The 18,645-nt window shown below is 43.6% G+C and overlaps 1 protein-coding gene across 1 annotated transcript; it reads left to right on the plus strand.

The window, feature by feature from the left end:
• The first annotated feature begins 170 nt into the window (after positions 1 to 170).
• Positions 171 to 18,387, plus strand: aclya (ATP citrate lyase a). The gene is made up of 28 exons (XM_035616185.2): positions 171 to 326; positions 2,997 to 3,176; positions 4,419 to 4,541; positions 6,196 to 6,258; positions 6,426 to 6,616; positions 8,741 to 8,820; positions 9,379 to 9,509; positions 10,361 to 10,479; positions 10,984 to 11,120; positions 11,212 to 11,273; positions 11,373 to 11,490; positions 11,594 to 11,748; positions 12,305 to 12,398; positions 12,795 to 12,936; positions 13,051 to 13,219; positions 13,311 to 13,415; positions 13,525 to 13,721; positions 14,003 to 14,084; positions 14,176 to 14,286; positions 14,404 to 14,531; positions 14,632 to 14,725; positions 14,865 to 15,019; positions 15,133 to 15,283; positions 15,371 to 15,514; positions 15,639 to 15,752; positions 15,847 to 15,929; positions 16,578 to 16,654; positions 16,758 to 18,387. The coding sequence occupies exons 2-28, from the start codon at positions 3,018 to 3,020 to the stop codon at positions 16,850 to 16,852; spliced, it is 3,279 nt and encodes a 1,092-aa protein (XP_035472078.1). The 5' UTR covers positions 171 to 326; positions 2,997 to 3,017; the 3' UTR covers positions 16,853 to 18,387.
• The last annotated feature ends 258 nt before the right edge of the window (positions 18,388 to 18,645 follow it).

Below are 18,645 nucleotides of genomic sequence, written 5' to 3' on the forward strand. Positions count from 1 at the left end.
ATTATATACAATATCTTTAATAAAATGTGAATAAAAACAGTGGCGACATTTCAAATCTGATGTCTAAAATAACAAACCAGCAGTGAACAGAGCAGGGGCTCATAAAGTTTTACAATATTCCGAGTGTCCGCGAAGGCAGCAATAGAGCATGGTGTGGCAGGAACCAATCAGAGGCCGGGAAACATCAGCCAAGCCTATCGGCAGATGGGCCACGGAGACTGAACTCACATAAGCTCCGGCCTCCGGCACAGAGAGCTCCCACATCCCGCCACAGCGACGCTTGCACCGCAGCTTGAAAAGGACGAATACCAACAATCGAACGCAAGGTAAAGAAAATCAATCTCTGCTTCTTACACGTTGTGTTTACTTTTGTTCTATTTCCTCGTGACAACTCTGTCTCTCTCTCTCTCTGATGACAAAAGATCAGGAGATAGAGAACAAGTTGAACTGCTCAGTCCACCTCAGCCCACGTCAACCTGTCCTATTGCACCATGGTTATTGAGAAGTGTGAATAATCACTGAGAGTCAGAAAAAGAAAAAAGGAGCGTTGCTGCCTGACCGGTTTGTGAAAGAATGAAAAAGTTGACCTCAATCCTCCTTCTCAGGACAGTACAGACTCAATCCGCTTGCATTTGAGTCAATCTGATGTTGCTCAAGTTTTCAGATCAAAATTGGTGAAGTTGAAAGTGAAGTTGAATCTGCATCTTTCATCCTTTATTGCATTTTTTTCTAACCTCATTGTGTGGTTTGATTTATTCTGCTCTCTGTATCCTCTCCTATTTTGATAATCGATTAATCGGTTCAAGTAGTTTTTATTAAAAGTCAAATTCTCTGATTTCAGCTTCTTAAATGTGAATATTTTGTGGTTTCTTTGCTCCTCTGTGACAGTGAACTAAATATCTTTGGTGTGTGGACAAATCAAAGCATCGTTTTGGGGTTTTGGGATGAAATATGAAAATAATCGTTAGTTGCAGCCCTACTTCTGTGCATCACGTGGACCGGTGTGTTATTGCTGTTGTGCCGCGGTTATATTTGACACCTCTGACAGGTCAGTTGCTCAGAGAAAGTGGATGATTCACGTAACCAAGGTAGGATGGGCCCACTGGATGAACCACTCTCCTCCTGGTCTTGGAACCAGCTCTGTGGAGACTAAGGGGGACAACGATGATCAATAGTGAGAAAGAGCCATGACAGTGCCATTAATCCATTTAAGTAATGGCTCCCTGGGCTGCAGTGTGGAGACGGGAGCCCAGTCTGAGGCGACATCGGTGACATCGGTGCTTTCAGCTTAATGAGACAGAAGGAACAGCCAGAGCTGCTGCTGCTCCATCCCTGCAAGGTTACATCTGAGAGGTGGTAATAAGGGAAGGCCTTGGTGTGTTAGCGCCTTAATGGGCCAGATTCCTGATGTTTAGGTAGTGCATCCTGTCCTCCAGTCCTTTTATTCAAACTTGGCAGTTGGTCTTGTGTGTGTGTAAAAGTATCTACTAAATAGCAGAAGAGTGAGTTCCAGTTTCTGAAAACCCAAGACATGTTCTTCGATTGCCTTTTTTTCTTTTCAGACCCACAGATATTTATTAAATTTACACATGGGACCAAAATCCTCACAAATGAAAACAGGGAATCGGGTCATGTTTGGTGTTTTCGCTTAAAGAATCATCGAAACAACCAAATAAAATAGTTGAAGGTTATTTTTGTCAATCTGTTCATAGTTTTAGCTCCAGGGAAATTATCTTATGCATTTTAAGCGGTGACACTCGCATTGTATTTGGTAAAAAATACGAAATAAGTTTAAATGCCATGTCTGTGCATGAAGTACATTACATTCCTGCTGATCAAACATGGCAGCAACAAGCTGCTAGATTTCAGTGTGGAGTCTAATGTGGCTCTTGAAAAGGGTGTTTTTATAAATCATGTTTATCCTGTTAATTGCTTTTTTTTCCTTCTAATACTCGTAGCCATGGAACAGAAATGATTCCATGTTGCAATTTGTCATGTAAAGTAAAAGAGCTTTAAAGATAATTTTTTATCATATTGGTCATGAGTCATTGCTCAGAGATGTGAGTGATTATCACTGATGATGCTATGAAAAGCCCCGTGTGTGTGTGTGTGTGTGTGTGTGTGTGTGTGCGTGTGCGTGCGTGCGTGCGCGTGCGTGCGTGTGCGTGATCTGTGTGTGTGATCTGTGTGTGTGATCTGTGTGTTTTGTACATCTAATTGCTGAGTATCTCCAAAGGATAAAGGTCACAGCTCCGACCGGTATCAGTAAAACCTATCTATATATGCCGTCACAGGTTATTGGGTTTCTTGCTTTATTTTCTGTGACACCTCTTCTGCCACTTAATTAAAAGAATTACATGCACCCAACAACAACAAAAAATAATACATTTCTTATCATTTAATGTGTCTGGTCTGATTCCCTGCACTGCGAATAAAGAGTCACATCAGATAAAACTGGGACCAAAGTCCAGTTCCACACACACACACACACACACGGATCTTGATTGTTTGAGAGGCAGAACAAGTGCCCATTACCTCATTACTGTGCAGGTCAGTCCGACCGAGGCTGATTGTGTGTCTGATTTTAGCTTCACCAGCTTCATAGTTTGTGTCTGGCTCAGCATTAGAGAGAGAGAGAAACTGTAAACGTGACTGTGCAGATGTGGCAGAAGCCTGAATGTGCAGTCGGTGTGTGATCTGGTTGCTCGTAGTCTCTCTGAATTCTGTGCATTTTGTTATGTCGCATTTTTTTTTTATTAATTGAGAATACAAATTACAGAGCTGTCTGTCAAACACATAGTTACTCGACCTTTTCTTGACAGTTTTGACATCAGACATGTTGTTTGTTTTCATTTTTCTTTGCATGAGTGCAGAGAGCAGTAAAACCACATCCTCTTTAAACTGCAGTGCTCATTCCTTGTTTTATTAGTCATGTCTGATTTTCCGTATCCGTCCACATCTCACTGCTCTCTCTCTCCGTCTTCCCATCCTCTTAGGCCAGTCTAGACTAAGCAATCATGTCAGCCAAAGCCATCTCCGAGCAGACGGGAAAGGAGTTCCTGTACAAGTTCATCTCCACATCGGAGGCTGTCCAGAACAAATTCCGCTACGCCAACGTGACGGCTGAGACCGACTTTGACCGACTGGCTCAAGACAACCCATGGCTGCTCACAGAGGTAAAGACCATATACTAACGTTGATGGGACAAACAAAGTATGTTTATGACGAAGCAAATTGTGTTTTACCTGCACGAACCACAAAGGCCATGGTTCGCCTGTGGTTCCTGTGGAAACTGATTTACTCAGGCTGGCAGCAGAAGGGTTTCTCTGCGCTTGTTTGGTGAGGTCACAGACAGCAAAGGGATCAAGCAGCAATAATTTGCAAGAGAACAAAAGCGGGAAATGTAGAGAAATTCGCACTTGCCCTATCCTTAGGGAGGTCAGAGTCCGGAAGATGTAGGAATTTTTCATTTTTAACAGTTCTCCAGGTGAAGGGCGGTGGCCTCACTCTCCGCTCTCACTGGTCTTCATGGGGAAGTCGCAGCAGATAGACCGACCGTAATAAAGGTTAATTGCATCACTCTGACTCATCTTGCAGGATAAAATGTTATTTTCCCTCCGAGCTGAAGGTTTTTATCCGGAATGTACGAGGAGGAGGATGCGGAAGGTAGATGCACGGAAGATTCGTGCACCCATAGAACTGATTGGGAAATTGCATTAACTTTCACCCTCGGCCCTCTGTTCCATCTCTCGCTGGCGAGCACCCAGATACTAATGGCTCCGCTGTCATAAGTCATTCTCTTTATCTGTCTTGCAAGCGAGAGGATACGGGCTTACTTGGCGGTGGGTTGGATGTCATTTTGCATTTGTGTCAGACAGGGAATGACGTGTATGAGAGATTCCTACTTAAATAATGTGCAGCTCAGCTGTCGGGTGATGAATATTGTTTGGCAACCTGGAATTTTGTTGATGAGCCCAGATATGTAAGCGACAATATCACTAGTTGAACAAAAATATCTGTCATCACATGCAGTGCATCAAGATAAGAAGAATGAACAAGCATTGTTGCACAAGCTTTGTAACATTGCAATTTTTCAAATGCAGTTTATGGAACATATTTCGATGATGGATTCATGATCAGTGACTAACATTTGGCAGAATTTTAACATATTTAACCAAAAATCTAACTGAAATAAACAGAACGTAACATTTTAATAACAGTTTGAATTCAGTGCTTTCAACAAATAAATATTCGGTCATAATGTTAATGTAACAACTTCAAAAACTTTTTTTTCCCACATTCACTCCTCTGATTTATTTATTTCAATGAGGTTGCAGGTTATTGTAAGTATAAAAATCACTGTAGCCATCTTGCTGCATATTGGTCCATGGTTTGTGTGGTGTTTGTTTTCCCCCCAGAGGCTCGTGGTGAAGCCGGACCAGCTGATCAAGAGGCGAGGGAAGCTGGGCCTGGTCGGCGTCAACCTGGACCTGAACGGCGTCAGGGAGTGGCTGAAGACCCGCATGATGAAAGAAACAACCGTACGTCATCAACCCTCTCCCCCTCTGCTGTTTCTCCGTCTATTACCCCCACCGGCCCCTCTATCTGAGGGTGTGCACTTATGCTGAGCACTCCTCCGATCAATATTATCCCAGTGCTTTTATTCAGATCCTCCCCTTGTTGCCCTTTCCTTAACCCCCCTTCTCCTATTCTGCATCGCTACATTTGGTTTCTGTGTGCATTTCTTTCTTTGCCCCATACCTAGATTGCTGAGCAGTTCAGTGTTGGTCTGCTGGTTGTAAATCAGCCCAGTCAGCTGAGGCGGATGCTGCTAGTGAACAAACAGTCGGTCCATCTATCCAGTCAGTGTAGCCCCGGCACTAAAGATCCATCACTGTGCCGGGCGAGACGCCGCCTCGCCTCATAAACCAGCACCGAAGTTCTGGAGAGACGACGGTTCATAAAGTACCGAAGATTTTGTGTGTGTGTGTGTGTGTGTGTGTGTGTGTGTGTGTGTGTGTGTGTGTGTGTGTGTGTGTGTGTGTGTGTGTGTGTGTGTGTGTGTGTGTGTGTGTGTGTGTGTGTGTGTGTGTGTGTGTGTGTGTGTGTGTGTGTGTGTGTGTGTGTGTGTGTGTGTGTGTGTGTGTGTGTGTGTGTGTGTGTGTGTGTGTGTGTGTTCACAGATGACATGAAACTGTCAGCAGCTGCTGGTGCCAGTGAATAAGGATAAATGAAGCCAGAGCTGCAGTGTAGACGTTGTCTCGGCTTGTTCTGTTATCTTCATCGTCCTTGAGAAACTACACAGATAAATTGTGATTAAAAAGTGTGTGAAATGTACAGTTTGTTCACACATTGACGTGCCCGTATCCCTTTCTAAAAAACATTTATCAACTGACATTATCCAAATCAAACCTTTTCCAATTCTTTGTATTAATAACAACATTTCCACTCATCTTCCACTAGTTATTAGTTATTGCTAATTGGCAAACGTTGGCGTGCTAACATGCTAAACTAGGATATTAAACTTGCTGAACGTCAACGTCTGTCACTTATTTTTCTTTCGAATGTTGCGTCACTTTATTAAATCAGTGCTCCATGTTTTGTGTGATCATGCTTCCACGGGCGGTCAAACTGAATCATTTGCATACAATTAGCATTTTCAGTACGAATGCCTTTTTCTCTTGTTTATCCTGAGAAGCAGCAGCGATCAGTAGCAGTAGTCAATCCCCTGTGCCCTTTTTAATCTGATAGGCTTTCTGTTTTTTTTCCACCCATCATGAACAACCTTTTTATTTTCGCTCTGCAAAATGGCAGCGCCCTCTCTCGCTTTTATTATTATTATTTTTTCAGCTTTTCTTTCCGACTGACTGCTCTCAGGTTTACTTTTTGCCCGTTGGCCTTCAACAGAGGAACCATGACAGCTTCACCAAATGAGCTGTGGCTCTGTTACTGGGGCTTTGTCTAGACAGTAATACAGAAATACATCTTCTTTTTCTTCTGAAAAATCTATTCGCTTGTCTCAAAGTAAGGGCTTCATGTGTTCATATGGAAACATCTGTTATATGCAGACCACAGAGCAGCTGTATTATCCCTTTTCTCGATGGTAGTCTCTAATCTAATGGGCTTTTTTCTTCTCTTAACAGTATTTCTCATTCCCATTTCCTTAAACAAAGATATTTTGTTCATGATCCTCAGGTGGGAAAAGCCAACGGAATTCTCAAGAACTTCCTCATCGAGCCATTTGTCCCCCACAAGCAGGTAAACATTTAATGTCTGAGTCATTCCCCAGTTTTTAGATACCTTGTGTATACTTCATCACTGCTACTAATGGATACGAGTGGTCGTGATAGAATGAAGTGACATTTAGAAATTGACTTCATTGTCGATGCCCCTCCTTTTTTTCCTTCTTTTTTTTTTTTTTACAGGAGGAAGAGTTCTACGTGTGCATCTACGCCACCCGAGAGGGAGACCACGTGCTGTTTCACCACGAGGGAGGCGTGGACGTGGGAGACGTGGACGCCAAGGCGAAGAAGCTGCTAATTGCGGTGGATGAAAAGATCAGCGAAGACTTGGTGAAGAAAGAGCTGCTGACGCACGCACCGAATGACAATAAAGAGTAAGTTGGATAGAAAAACAATAATTGGAGGGCATGTGCAGAACTTCAGCTTTCTGTCAATGATGGACAGTGGTGAAATACAGGGATTGAATATAAGCAAAGACTGTGTCAGAGATGTGTGTATTCTACACAATTTTTGGTACTGTAGTTTGTTGCTTGCATGATATGGTGCGTTGAAGGGGATTGACTACATATAAGAAATAAAAGTAGTCTAATACATCCATCTACACCGTGTAGAGTTAAACCAAGTCTCTGAGATAATGATCCCAACTAAGATTTCATTCTTTAAGCTTTATTTTCATTTCAGTTTCTCTCCCCTAAGAATTAAACGGGTTTTCTTTTTTTTTATTGCATAACTGTTTGGGAAAAATGCACCATTTCCTAACTTAGTTTATTACAGATTAATTTAGACTGAGACTATTTTAAGATGCATATCATTTGCTTTTTAGGCTTTTTCCTCTCTTTTTGTTTCAACGATGTCCACGTTGTATATTGTATGTGTATATATATATATGTGTACTCAGAAATTCCCCATATACTACACCCTTTCTACAGCACAGATGTGCGTATTGGGAAATGTAAAATGAAATGCTTTTCTTACTCACAACCTATTGCTCAACACTGAACTACTCAAGGCAGAAAAAGAAAATCAACATTTTCCATTATTTAGTTAATCTCCTGACCGACGATGAAAAACAAAAGTGTGACTCAACTGACGTAGGAGAGAGCTCTTTGATATTGGCAGTAAATGTGGAGGGAGCAGCAGCAGCAGGAGGAGGAGGAGGATGGGTGGGTGGAGGGTTTCCATTAGACAAATGACAAATTCCCTCCTTGGCTTCGCCTTCCTTCGATCAGCCTCCACCCATAGCCATTTTTACACTACCGCTGCATTCAGAGCACGTCCCTTTTATTTTGATAGCTACGATACAGTGGCTCGCCCCCTCCCGACCCCTCCTATCCATCTCTCCGAGCGACGCTCCTCTGACGGCAGATTCTGGCTGGACTCACTGTCTTGGCTGACATTGAAGAAGCCGCCACAGGAATCGCTCTGCCAACCCCCGGCTCACAACTTACACTCTCCTCCTCACCCTCCCCTCAGACAGAAAACAAGTGTTTCCCCCCCCCCCCATCACAATCAGACATGGGGAAGCTGAGTCACTCTGGGTCACTGTTTTCTTCTCCCAGGGGCCAGTCGGTGTCCTGACAACAGGCTGACGTGGTAACAAAAGGCTCCCAGCTGCCTGAAAAATTGACAGAGGAGAAAAAAATACTGCCTCCCTCCACCATCAGCCCCCCCCCCCCCCCCCCCTCACTGCTCTGTTTTGACATGTGAAGGAGGAAGCAAATTAGATTTTCCCTCCTCTTACATCAACGTCTCCGCAGCTAATTTACAGGTGTACTGTTTCCTGTCCAGCTCAGCCTTAACAATCCTTCAAAGATATTGCCTGTTATTTTGTCATGGTTTTGAATTATGTGGAAAATATAAAGGCCTCGCTGTACAGCTGCCCACTAGGCTGTATGGGGAAATTCTACTGCATAGCCCATTTATAAAACGGCATATCTGACATTTTCTGTCGTGTTTGTTGATAGAAGAATTAAAAAAACTTTTTTATTTTGCAGACCAGTCCAAATCAAAAACATGAAAGCAACATCAAAATATACTTATATGAATTGGAGATATTGGAATTTATACCAATAGAGTTAATTAACTCCAAATCTAACAAAAAAATAGTTTTGTATTGAAATGCTGTCTTTGAGTTAATTCAATAAGCTGTTATTTTACAAATTAATCAATTGTTTTGTCCGGAAAAATCCCTAGTATAGATTCTCTGAGTGATGTCATTATATTTGCTTGTTTTGTCTGAACAGTTCGAAACCCATAGAATTTAAGGAAGCACCAGAACGTGTTTGGCATTTTTCCTTGAAAGGTTACTCAAACTAATCCAAAGAGTTGGAGATCATTTTTTTGTTGATTGACCATTTGATTAATTTTTTCAGCTCTAATGTGATTACAATGTTTGATGATGCGATACAAGTAACCATACGTCCTTAGAAGATATTAATGCTGCAGCAGAACGTCCCCTATAATGTAAGTTTCATGTGTTGAATGTCGTCTCTCTGCAGAGTCCTGGCCAGATTCATCGTTGGACTCTTTAACCTGTATGAAGAACTGTTCTTCACGTACCTGGAGATCAACCCACTGGGTACGTTCTTCTTTTTTCACATTAACATCCCCAATAACCGGACATGGTGCGTCTTAACAAGAAATGATGATGGCATTTATATAACACACAGATTCATAAATATGTTATCGGATTATAAAATTGGAAAGGGATCGTAATCGGTGCTCTATAAAACATCATCAGACTGTTGATTCTGCCACATTTTTAACACAGAGGGAGGAAATGGGTGAATAATTCATACACTTGCTGTTTGATGAAGGCAGCGTGTGTTTATAAAGGAGTAATTGGGCACCAGTACATGCCCCCTGGCAGCTGCTGCTGAGGATGTGGTCGGGGATGCTGAGACCAGCTCCCTGCTTTGATGTCGTACACCACCTCCTCCCCATATTCACTTCCTTTCCATCTCCTGCACAGACGGCAGGAAGGTCGTGGGTCACCTGTGTCCGATCACAGTCTTCTCCAGTTTTTCCTTGTCCTATTTAAAGCTCACATAGTAAATCTCAGCAGGTGGGTGTTTTGAACACCTTGCTCTTGTATAGATCCTAACATGTTTGATTTTTTTCCCCCCCACGTCCTCAGTGGTCACAAAAGATGGAGTCTACGTGCTGGACATGGCCGCCAAGATTGATGCCACGGCTGACTACCTCTGCAAGGCCAAGTGGGGTGACGTGCAGTTCCCTCCACCTTTCGGCAGGGAGGCCTATCCCGAGGTGAGGGAGGAGCGCAGAGAATCGACTAGCGATGAGTCAGATTTCAGTCTGTCAGCATCACAGAGCTGGTCCAGTGAGGAAAAAATGCTTGCTGTGGAGTGTAAAGTAAATTAACATAGCTTTTATCATTTGAAATTAAGTGTTGACTTAACAAGGAAGTGCAGTATTGACACGCAGCTGTTCGTCTGCCACAATGAGTCATTGTGGACGGTCATGTGGTTAGAGACCTGTTCGTGATGCCTCCTCATATATTGAACCACAAATTAATCTTTGAGTAAATTCAAATTGACCAACTTAAACCACCACTGTTAACTGTTGAACAACCTGTTACAAAATCGCCTGCATCGCAATAGCAACTCAAGAAAACAAATATAATGTGGATGCAAATAAAAGAACATAATGTGGATTCAAATAAATAAAGAAAGAAGTTAGTAAAATGTTCATGTGTACAGGACATCCTGGTTCTCTTTCTGTCTGATGTGTGTAGGAGCTTGTTTGACTTGTCTGTGTACCAGACAGGCTGTTCTAATTGGTTCGCTGTGGAGATGTCGGACAGCGGGTGTCTTTTGATTGGGAGCTTCTTTCTTTTTTTTTCCTCGCTCTCTGCCACCAGCTGTGGCCCTGGCTGTCACAAACAACCACTGATGAACAACACTTCCACTCTCTTAATATTTATTCAGTATTTCCAACAACTCACTCTTTTAACATCCGTGCAAGCACAGGCAGTGAATATCAGCCTAAAGAAGTGGTGCTTACTAAGGTCCTGCTCTGATTAATGTATCTCGACCTCTTCAGGATTCATGTAACTAATTCAATCACCTCTTCATTGACCTTTTCTCTGACTTTCGCAGGAGGCCTACATCGCAGACCTGGATGCCAAGAGTGGCGCGAGCCTTAAACTCACCCTGCTCAACCCCAAAGGCAGGATCTGGACCATGGTGGCAGGAGGAGGTGCCTCGGTGGTGTACAGGTACTTAAGACCAACAAACTACATCAATGAATTCCTGAATTGATAAGACACCAGCGGCCATGTTTCTTTTGTTTTTCTTCTGTTGCTTAAGTTGTCCCCCGACTTCATCCTCATTATATTGATCACACTACGCATACTTGGGTTTTGCATTAGGGGATTATACCAGTGAAGCTCTAGTGAGACTGATGGTGCAGCAGCTCAGACTGTGCTCAGTCGGCTGAAAACTAAAAATGGATCCTTGGATGTTGCCGTTTTTAGTGAGAGTCGGGAGGAATGGGCTCCGCCGTCTGTCGTGGGGATGTAAAGCGTGACATGCAGACACATCGGCCGTGACTAATTATTCCCTCTGTGCACCGTTAAGTTGTTGTGACAGTTTACAGTCTGCAGTGATAATTCAAAATATATGAGGAGGAGTGCATTAATTTTAAGTGCAATCCGGACCCAAGTTTCCGTAGTTCATGTCTGAAGGCGGCTCATAGCTAAACCAGTGTAAACTTCTCCTAGTGACACAATCTGTGACCTGGGGGGCGTCAACGAGCTGGCAAACTACGGGGAGTATTCGGGAGCACCCAGCGAACAGCAGACGTACGACTACGCCAAAACCATCCTGTCACTGATGACCAGAGAGCAGCACCCTGATGGTAGGAAAACTGCTGTGCAAATTAAAGCAGACATTGAATTTCGTAGACATTTTTCCTCTCTAAAAGAACGTTTCAATATTTTTTTTTCTAGGAAAGGTTTTGATCATCGGGGGAAGCATCGCAAACTTCACAAATGTTGCTGCAACATTTAAGGTACAGCATAACATGCTTTTTCTTTTATTTTTGCAACCTTTCATTACTCACTCTTTATCAATTTGTTATTTTACCGAGTACATCCTTGTCTTTGCTCAGGGGATTGTTAGAGCCATCAGAGACTATCAGGGGCCACTGAAGGAGCATGAGGTCACCATTTTTGTCCGCCGTGGAGGCCCCAACTACCAGGAGGGTCTCCGAGTGATGGGAGAAGTTGGTATGTTACACAGTTCATACATACATACATCGTCTCCCCACTCTTAAATCTAGTGTTTGTATCTGCAAGCAACTGCTGATTTGTCTTCTCCGCTCTCTCTCAGGCAAGACCACTGGGATCCCCATCCATGTCTTTGGCACAGAAACTCACATGACCGCCATCGTCGGCATGGCTCTGGGCCACCGGCCAATCCCCAACCAGCCTCCCGTTGCTGTCCACACCGCCAACTTCCTGCTCAACTCCAGCGGCAGCACATCGGTATGACACATACTGGCTCCACGGAGACAAATAGGCCACCATCGTGTCACGTCACGTCGGTGCACATTTGCATGATCAAAACCACCAACAGTGTGGTGCAGAGTGAGCAGAAGACTTAGATGCCACAGTCTCTCTCTTTCAGTCATTACTGTCTTGTCCTTTTAGTGAACCAGATGACCAGGAGCCCAATGGCTCCTTTTGTATGAGAGCATCGCAGGGGCATTGTGAACTGCTCTCGCTCAAACAGTCATGACACACAGTAACACTGTGTCTGCCTCGAGGCATCCATTAAGAATGTGCAATGCGTAGGCTTTCTGCAAAGTGTGTGTGCGTGTGTGTGTGTGTGTGTGTGTGTGCCCTCACATGTGTGCACACCGTTTACTTCAAAAGCAGAGGCAGAAATATGATTGAAAAAGACATTGAGAAATTGAATATCATACATGGATAGTAGTACTCATAATTACACAGTATTACAAAATAAAAGTCTTTATTGTTGAAAGTAATAAGAAGGCACAGTCACTGTTTTTTTTCTTCTTTTCTTTTTTGTTAATTTCAGACTCCGGCATCCAGCAGAACTGCGTCTTTCTCTGAAAACAGAATCGGCATAGAGGGTTCGCCAGCCAAGAAGGCCAAAAGCAAAGCTCCTATTGGTTAGAAAACTCACACACACACACACACACACACACACACACACACACACACACTACTGCACTGCAAAATCTTTCCACTGTACTGTCTGAGACTTGGATGTGCTTCCTCTGCTGTGCTGCATTATCTTGGTTTAATTCAGGTGTTATGGCTCCCTCTCTGGACAGCAGGTGGACCCTGCAAGTCAAACCAAAGTGGACTGTTTTTATATACACACACACACACACACATCTAATCTCCACGTTTTCATATGTTGCCGTAAATAATTAATGGAAGCTAGGCATAATTAGGGTTTATAATACAAGACCCCTGAAGCTTCCTGAGCTTTGTGGTGATGAGACTTCCTGTCTTCACCTGGTCTTCAGTTTCTATCTGTAACAACTGTCCTCTCCCTGTAGCCAAGGCAACGACCCTCTTCAGCAAACACACCAAGTCCATCGTGTGGGGTATGCAGACTCGGGCCGTGCAGGGCATGCTGGACTTTGACTACGTCTGCTCCAGAGATGAGCCGTCTCTTGCAGCTATGGTCTACCCGTTCACGTAAGCGCCACTCTGTCCTCCGTATGTTAGAGGCTCTCGATTGTAACATGATGAGATAATCTCTCGTGTTACTTCACTGCGTGACACATCACTGTCTACGCGTTTGCTTCCCAGTGGAGACCATAAACAGAAGTTCTATTGGGGCCATAAAGAGATCCTCATCCCCGTGTATAAGAACATGCAGGACGCCATGAAGAAGCACCCAGATGTGGACGTGCTCATCAACTTCGCCTCTCTGCGTTCTGCCTTTGACAGCACCCTGGAGACCATGCAGTACCCACAGGTAAAAGCCCTTCTGTACCATCTGGGAGACTACTTAAAAAATTGTAATAGGCTTTGAACGCTTCAAATCCTTTCTGTTCAATTGCTTTCAGATTCATACCATTGCCATCATCGCCGAGGGCATCCCCGAAGCCCACACCAGGAAGATCATCAAGATAGCAGATAAGAAGGGCGTCACAATCATTGGACCAGCCACTGTGAGTCTTCAGCTTCAGTTTTCACAAGATTGCTCTGGATTTCCCTCTGTTTTCTATCTGCTCATCAAATCCCTGTCCTTTTTTTTTTTTCTTTTCTTTTTTTTGTCAGGTTGGGGGAATCAAGCCAGGCTGTTTCAAAATCGGGAACACCGGGGGCATGCTGGACAACATCCTTGCCTCCAAACTCTATCGTCCAGGCAGCGTGGCCTACGTGTCCCGCTCGGGCGGCATGTCCAACGAACTCAACAACATCATCTCCCGTACCACTGATGGTGTTTTTGAGGGTGTGGCCATTGGTGGAGACAGGTAGGGGGGTGTGTGTGTGTGTGTGTGTGTGTGTGTGTGTGTGTGTGTGTGTGTGTGTGTGTGTGTGTGTGTGTGTGTGTGTGTGTGTGTGTGTGTGTGTGTGTGTGTGTGTGTGTGTGTGTGTGTGTGTGTGTGTGTGTGTGTGTGTGTGTGTGTGTGTGTGTGTGTGTGTGTGTGTGTGTGTGTGTGTGTGTGTGTGTGTGTGTGTGTGTGTGTGTGTGTGTTTTTAACCTCCAGTGTGTGAGGCTGGGAGTTTGAATTGGTGTGTGACTCTTCCGCAGATACCCAGGCTCTGTGTTCACTGACCATGTGCTGCGATACCAAGACACTCCTGGAGTGAAAATGATTGTTGTCCTGGGAGAGGTGAGGAACAAATCTACTCGCACCGCTGCCCCACAGCTTATGACTGTTATTGATTTTTCTCCGTCACATATCTGCCGCTGCCCTTCCACAGATCGGAGGCACGGAGGAGTACAAGATCTGCCAGGCTATTAAACAGGGCAGGATCACAAAGCCAGTGGTCTGCTGGTGTATTGGCACCTGCGCCACCATGTTCTCCTCAGAGGTGAGAGGGCAGATGTAGAGTCTGGTGCATTAGAGGCACAATGAGAGGTTTCGAGGAATGAATGATGTTTTTAATGTCATTTCTGACCCATGTCGCACTTTTTTTGGTCCCCCTCAGGTTCAGTTCGGCCACGCCGGAGCCTGCGCAAACCAGGACTCTGAGACGGCGACAACTAAGAACAGGGCACTGAAAGAAGCCGGTGCCTTCGTCCCCAAGAGCTTTGATGAGCTGGGCGAGATAATCAAGTCAGTTCTCTACTTCCGTTCATCATGTTTAAAATAAATATTCCCCAAGACTTCCACTTTCAGAGGATTTTATTTGTTTTCTTTTTCATCCATGATGCAGATCTGTTTATGACGACCTTGTTGCCAAAGGCGTCATCCAGCCGGCGGAGGAGATGCCTCCACCCACTGTGCCGATGGATTACTCCTGGGCACGAGTGAGTCCCTCAAGCAACACACTTGATGAGTTTACACATCACCAAATCATATTGTTCTTAATTGCCACAGAGCATGAATGAATGATTTACGTGAAGGGAAGTTTTTCTGTTTCCTCCATTGTGTCCATTTCCCCTGCAGGAGCTCGGTCTGATCCGTAAGCCGGCCTCTTTCATGACCAGCATCTGCGACGAGAGAGGTCAGGAGCTCATCTACGCCGGCATGCCCATCACTGAGGTCTTCAAGTCCGAAATCGGTCTGGGAGGAACTCTGGGTCTGCTGTGGTTCCAGAGGAGGTCCGTCAGCCTCTTAACCCGGCTGTTGTGATAAAACAAACTCTTTAGAAATCATTGAACCACAAAATCCTTACGTGATGTGTCCCCCCCCCCCCCCACACACTTGTTTGCAGGTTGCCGAGGTACGCCTGCCAGTTCATCGAGATGTGCCTGATGGTGACTGCCGATCACGGCCCTGCGGTTTCCGGTGCCCACAACACTATTGTGTGTGCGCGAGCTGGCAAAGATCTCATCTCCAGCCTCACCTCCGGTCTCCTCACCATTGTAAGACCCTGCTCCCTGTGATGATATGGTCCTCTATTTACTAACCTGCAAAAATAAATGGGTTTTTATTTCACCATGTCCCTTCAGGGTGACCGATTTGGAGGTGCTCTGGATGCCGCAGCGAAGCAGTTCAGCAAGGCGTTCGACAGCGGCATGCTGCCGATGGAGTTTGTCAACAAGATGAAGAAGGACGGGAAGCTGATCATGGGCATTGGACACAGAGTCAAGTCGGTGAGTGTCACAGCAGCAGAGTGATGTTTTTAACTAGCACTGGAGAGATGAATCAAATTAACTCCTATTTTAATAAAAAAATATGTTCAGTTGTTTGTTTTTTCTTGACATTTCGTCTCCTCAGATTAACAATCCAGACATGAGAGTCCAGATCTTGAAGGACTTTGTGAAGGCGAACTTCCCCTCCACCCAGCTTCTGGACTACGCTCTAGACGTGGAGAAGATCACCACATCCAAAGTAAGATTCGTTATTTCCTCATCTCCTTTGAATAATTATTTATACACCCTTTTTAAATTACACTATTTAATTTTTTCTTTGTCTGTGGTATTAGAAACCCAACCTGATCTTGAATGTGGACGGCTTCATTGGTGTTGCATTTGTGGACTTGCTCAGGACGTGTGGTGGTTTTACAAGGTAAGCAGCCAATATATATATATATATATATACTGGCCATCGTATATACTGGATGACTTAAAAGTACAAGTCTGTTTTGTACATCGGCCCAATTAATGGGTGGGAGTCATTGTGCAGAAATTATTGATCAGTCATAAAAATGACAACTTGGTTTTAAACTGGCCTCAAATCACTTCGCCTGTAGCTGCTTGCAGACATTTTCCTGAACTTCTCCAGAGGAGCTGTATGTGAGAAACGCAAATGTCCGCAAATGTGAGAAACGCAAATGAACATTTCCTGCCAGCCCCGTTGTAAATGTCAGGAGAAGGTCCGAGTGAGCCAATGTGAGAACACAGCAGGAAAATCTCTAGAAGATTCACAACAAGCGAGTGGGCGTGTTGATGACCGTGATCAAAAAACGCCGCAGAATTATCGTCATGTGCTGCCTCCTGCATGCTCTACCCAGACGCCACAGAATGTTTCAGATATTTTCCTGCTGTTCTGAACTTGTTTGACTTGGGACAATCTGCTGCTGCTATCTTCATAAGTGAAATGCAAACTCTGGAAAATGTCTAGACTCAAATGAGTGTCTGAAAACGGCTTCTATGTGAGTTTTTGTACCAAATAAGTAGTAACTCTTTTCCTTGTTGTCCAACTACGTCGCCACAGGGATGAAGCTGATGAGTTTGTGGAAATTGGCGCTCTGAATGGCATCTTTGTCCTGGGACGCAGCATGGGATTCATCGGTGAGTCATTTCTCGATACAGATGCACTGCTCTGGTCCTTTTTTTTTTCTTTTCTTTTTTACCTGCGTGTATCAATCAATGCTTCCTTCTCCTGTCTCCCCAGGACACTACCTGGACCAGAAGAGGCTGAAGCAGGGTCTGTATCGCCACCCCTGGGACGACATCTCCTACGTGCTCCCTGAACACATGTCAATGTAAACCAGACAGTGCCTGACTCCAGGACCCCCAGCGTCCCCCTCATCGCAGCTGTCAATCATTCTGCCCACACTGTGATCCATCACCTAGAAGCATTGGCATAATGTAGGGAAGATGTTCCTATTAATGTAGTTGTAAATGGCAAAATAAGAATGGTACGTTTTTAGTTTTGGAAACTGGATAGTGCTGCAGTTCTGTGAATAATGTTAAAGCCCTGTAAACTGTGGAGCTCCAGTCAAACAGAGTTGGGGGTCTGAGTTTGTGAGTAGATGATGAATCAGGTGAGGAGAGTTGTCATGGATTATATAACTGTCATCCGCCACTTACTCTCATTGCTACAACACCGAAGTACTGTTATTAACCCCCCAAATATAACACTGTCGTATTAACCTAGCATGTAAGTCTGTATCACAGACTGTTGTGTCTCTGTGCAGCTCTCTCTCCGTTGTGCCATTGAAAAATCCACGAGCTCGCCGCAAGGGATAACTGTGTAGTGCAATAATGCCTTTTAATATGAGAACACACTGTAGATCAGAGCTTTATTTATGTATAGATGTCGTCATAGTGAAAATTAAACGGTACAGGAAGGTTATGGTTTATGATTGTTTTGGTTTTTTTAAGTCTGCTTGCTTTGACCAAACGCGACCAGTTTATGAGTCATTGCTAGCAGTTGCTGCCATTTGTTGTCCCCAGGAAACGTTCCCCTGCAGCTGGTGCAAAAATATATTTTATACAAGGTTTTAAACGGACGTGCGAGAGTTGTTGATTATGAGAGCGGAAAATAAATATGTATAATGTCATTTTTATTTTAAATATCCAAAGCTATTTAAAAGAATTATTAAATTTTGAATTTTTCCTCTTCAATTAGAAATTAATAATTCTATTCTGGGTTGTTTTTGTTTACTCTGTCTCTGTATGTTAACAAATGCACTAAGCCAATTACAATAAGGTAAATAGTTATTATTGTTGTGTCAACAGTTAATTCTAGTAAAATGCCAATATGTATTTTATATTTTCACAGTTAGATCTTCATGTATTTTTAATTAATTAAATAAATCCATCCTACAGTTTCATTTTTGTGGTAGAGTAGGATTTTAAAAGCCATTCCCTGCCCAGTGTTAAACATTCCCCAACCTATTAACCTGACTTTTGTTTTAACAGTGCAAGTCTCACCTCAGAGAATTTGACTGGCCTCTCAATTTTTCAGACAATCTGCTCATAATCATTAGACAAATCTCTCTTCTGCAAATTAAAAAAAGGATATAATACATTTCCCCACAATTTATGAAGTCTTAAATAAAGCATGTGGCAGCCATCGCCGGTGTCGTCATTAACGTGAATGTTACAAAATTGTAGAACAATATTCTGTGGACAACGAGGGAACCTCAGCAGTGTTGTAGCAGGGTGTTTTTGTTTTTAACAGTTTCAATGTTAACTCGGTGTGCCTCGGTACTTATTTGTTGTATGTTGACATACTGTATTGTATTTGAGTCAAATAAAATGTAATTGTTGTAACGTAATAAAACGGTATAATTTCACTCCGGTCTTTTGCGTTTGTGTGCGTTTAAAATATAACTGGATTTGAAATGGTTAATTTGGTAAATGAGTACAGGGTTGAGTTTAATGAACCTTTTTACATCAACAATTATGAATGAACTTTCTTGTTCTTGTTCCAAGTTTTCAATATAGAATCTGCAACCCTACAGGAAGAAACATGCCTCTTGACACAGGTGTAACTAAAGGCTTGATAATGTTGTTTGACTCCCTTGAAGGTGTGTCCACGGCAGGATGGATTA

The sequence above is a fragment of the Scophthalmus maximus genome, chromosome 17, assembly GCF_022379125.1.
Source record: "Scophthalmus maximus strain ysfricsl-2021 chromosome 17, ASM2237912v1, whole genome shotgun sequence".
NCBI classification, from domain to species: Eukaryota; Metazoa; Chordata; class Actinopteri; order Pleuronectiformes; family Scophthalmidae; genus Scophthalmus; species Scophthalmus maximus.

Bases quoted from the DNA above. Each gene is read 5' to 3' on its own strand.
- aclya (XM_035616185.2), top strand. From the start codon at position 3,018: ATGTCAGCCAAAGCCATCTCCGAGCAGACGGGAAAGGAGTTCCTGTAC. The intron at 9,510-10,360 runs GTGAGGGAGGAG...TGACTTTCGCAG, and splicing joins GCAGGGAGGCCTATCCCGAG to GAGGCCTACATCGCAGACCT. The intron at 12,937-13,050 runs GTAAGCGCCACT...TTTGCTTCCCAG, and splicing joins GCTATGGTCTACCCGTTCAC to TGGAGACCATAAACAGAAGT.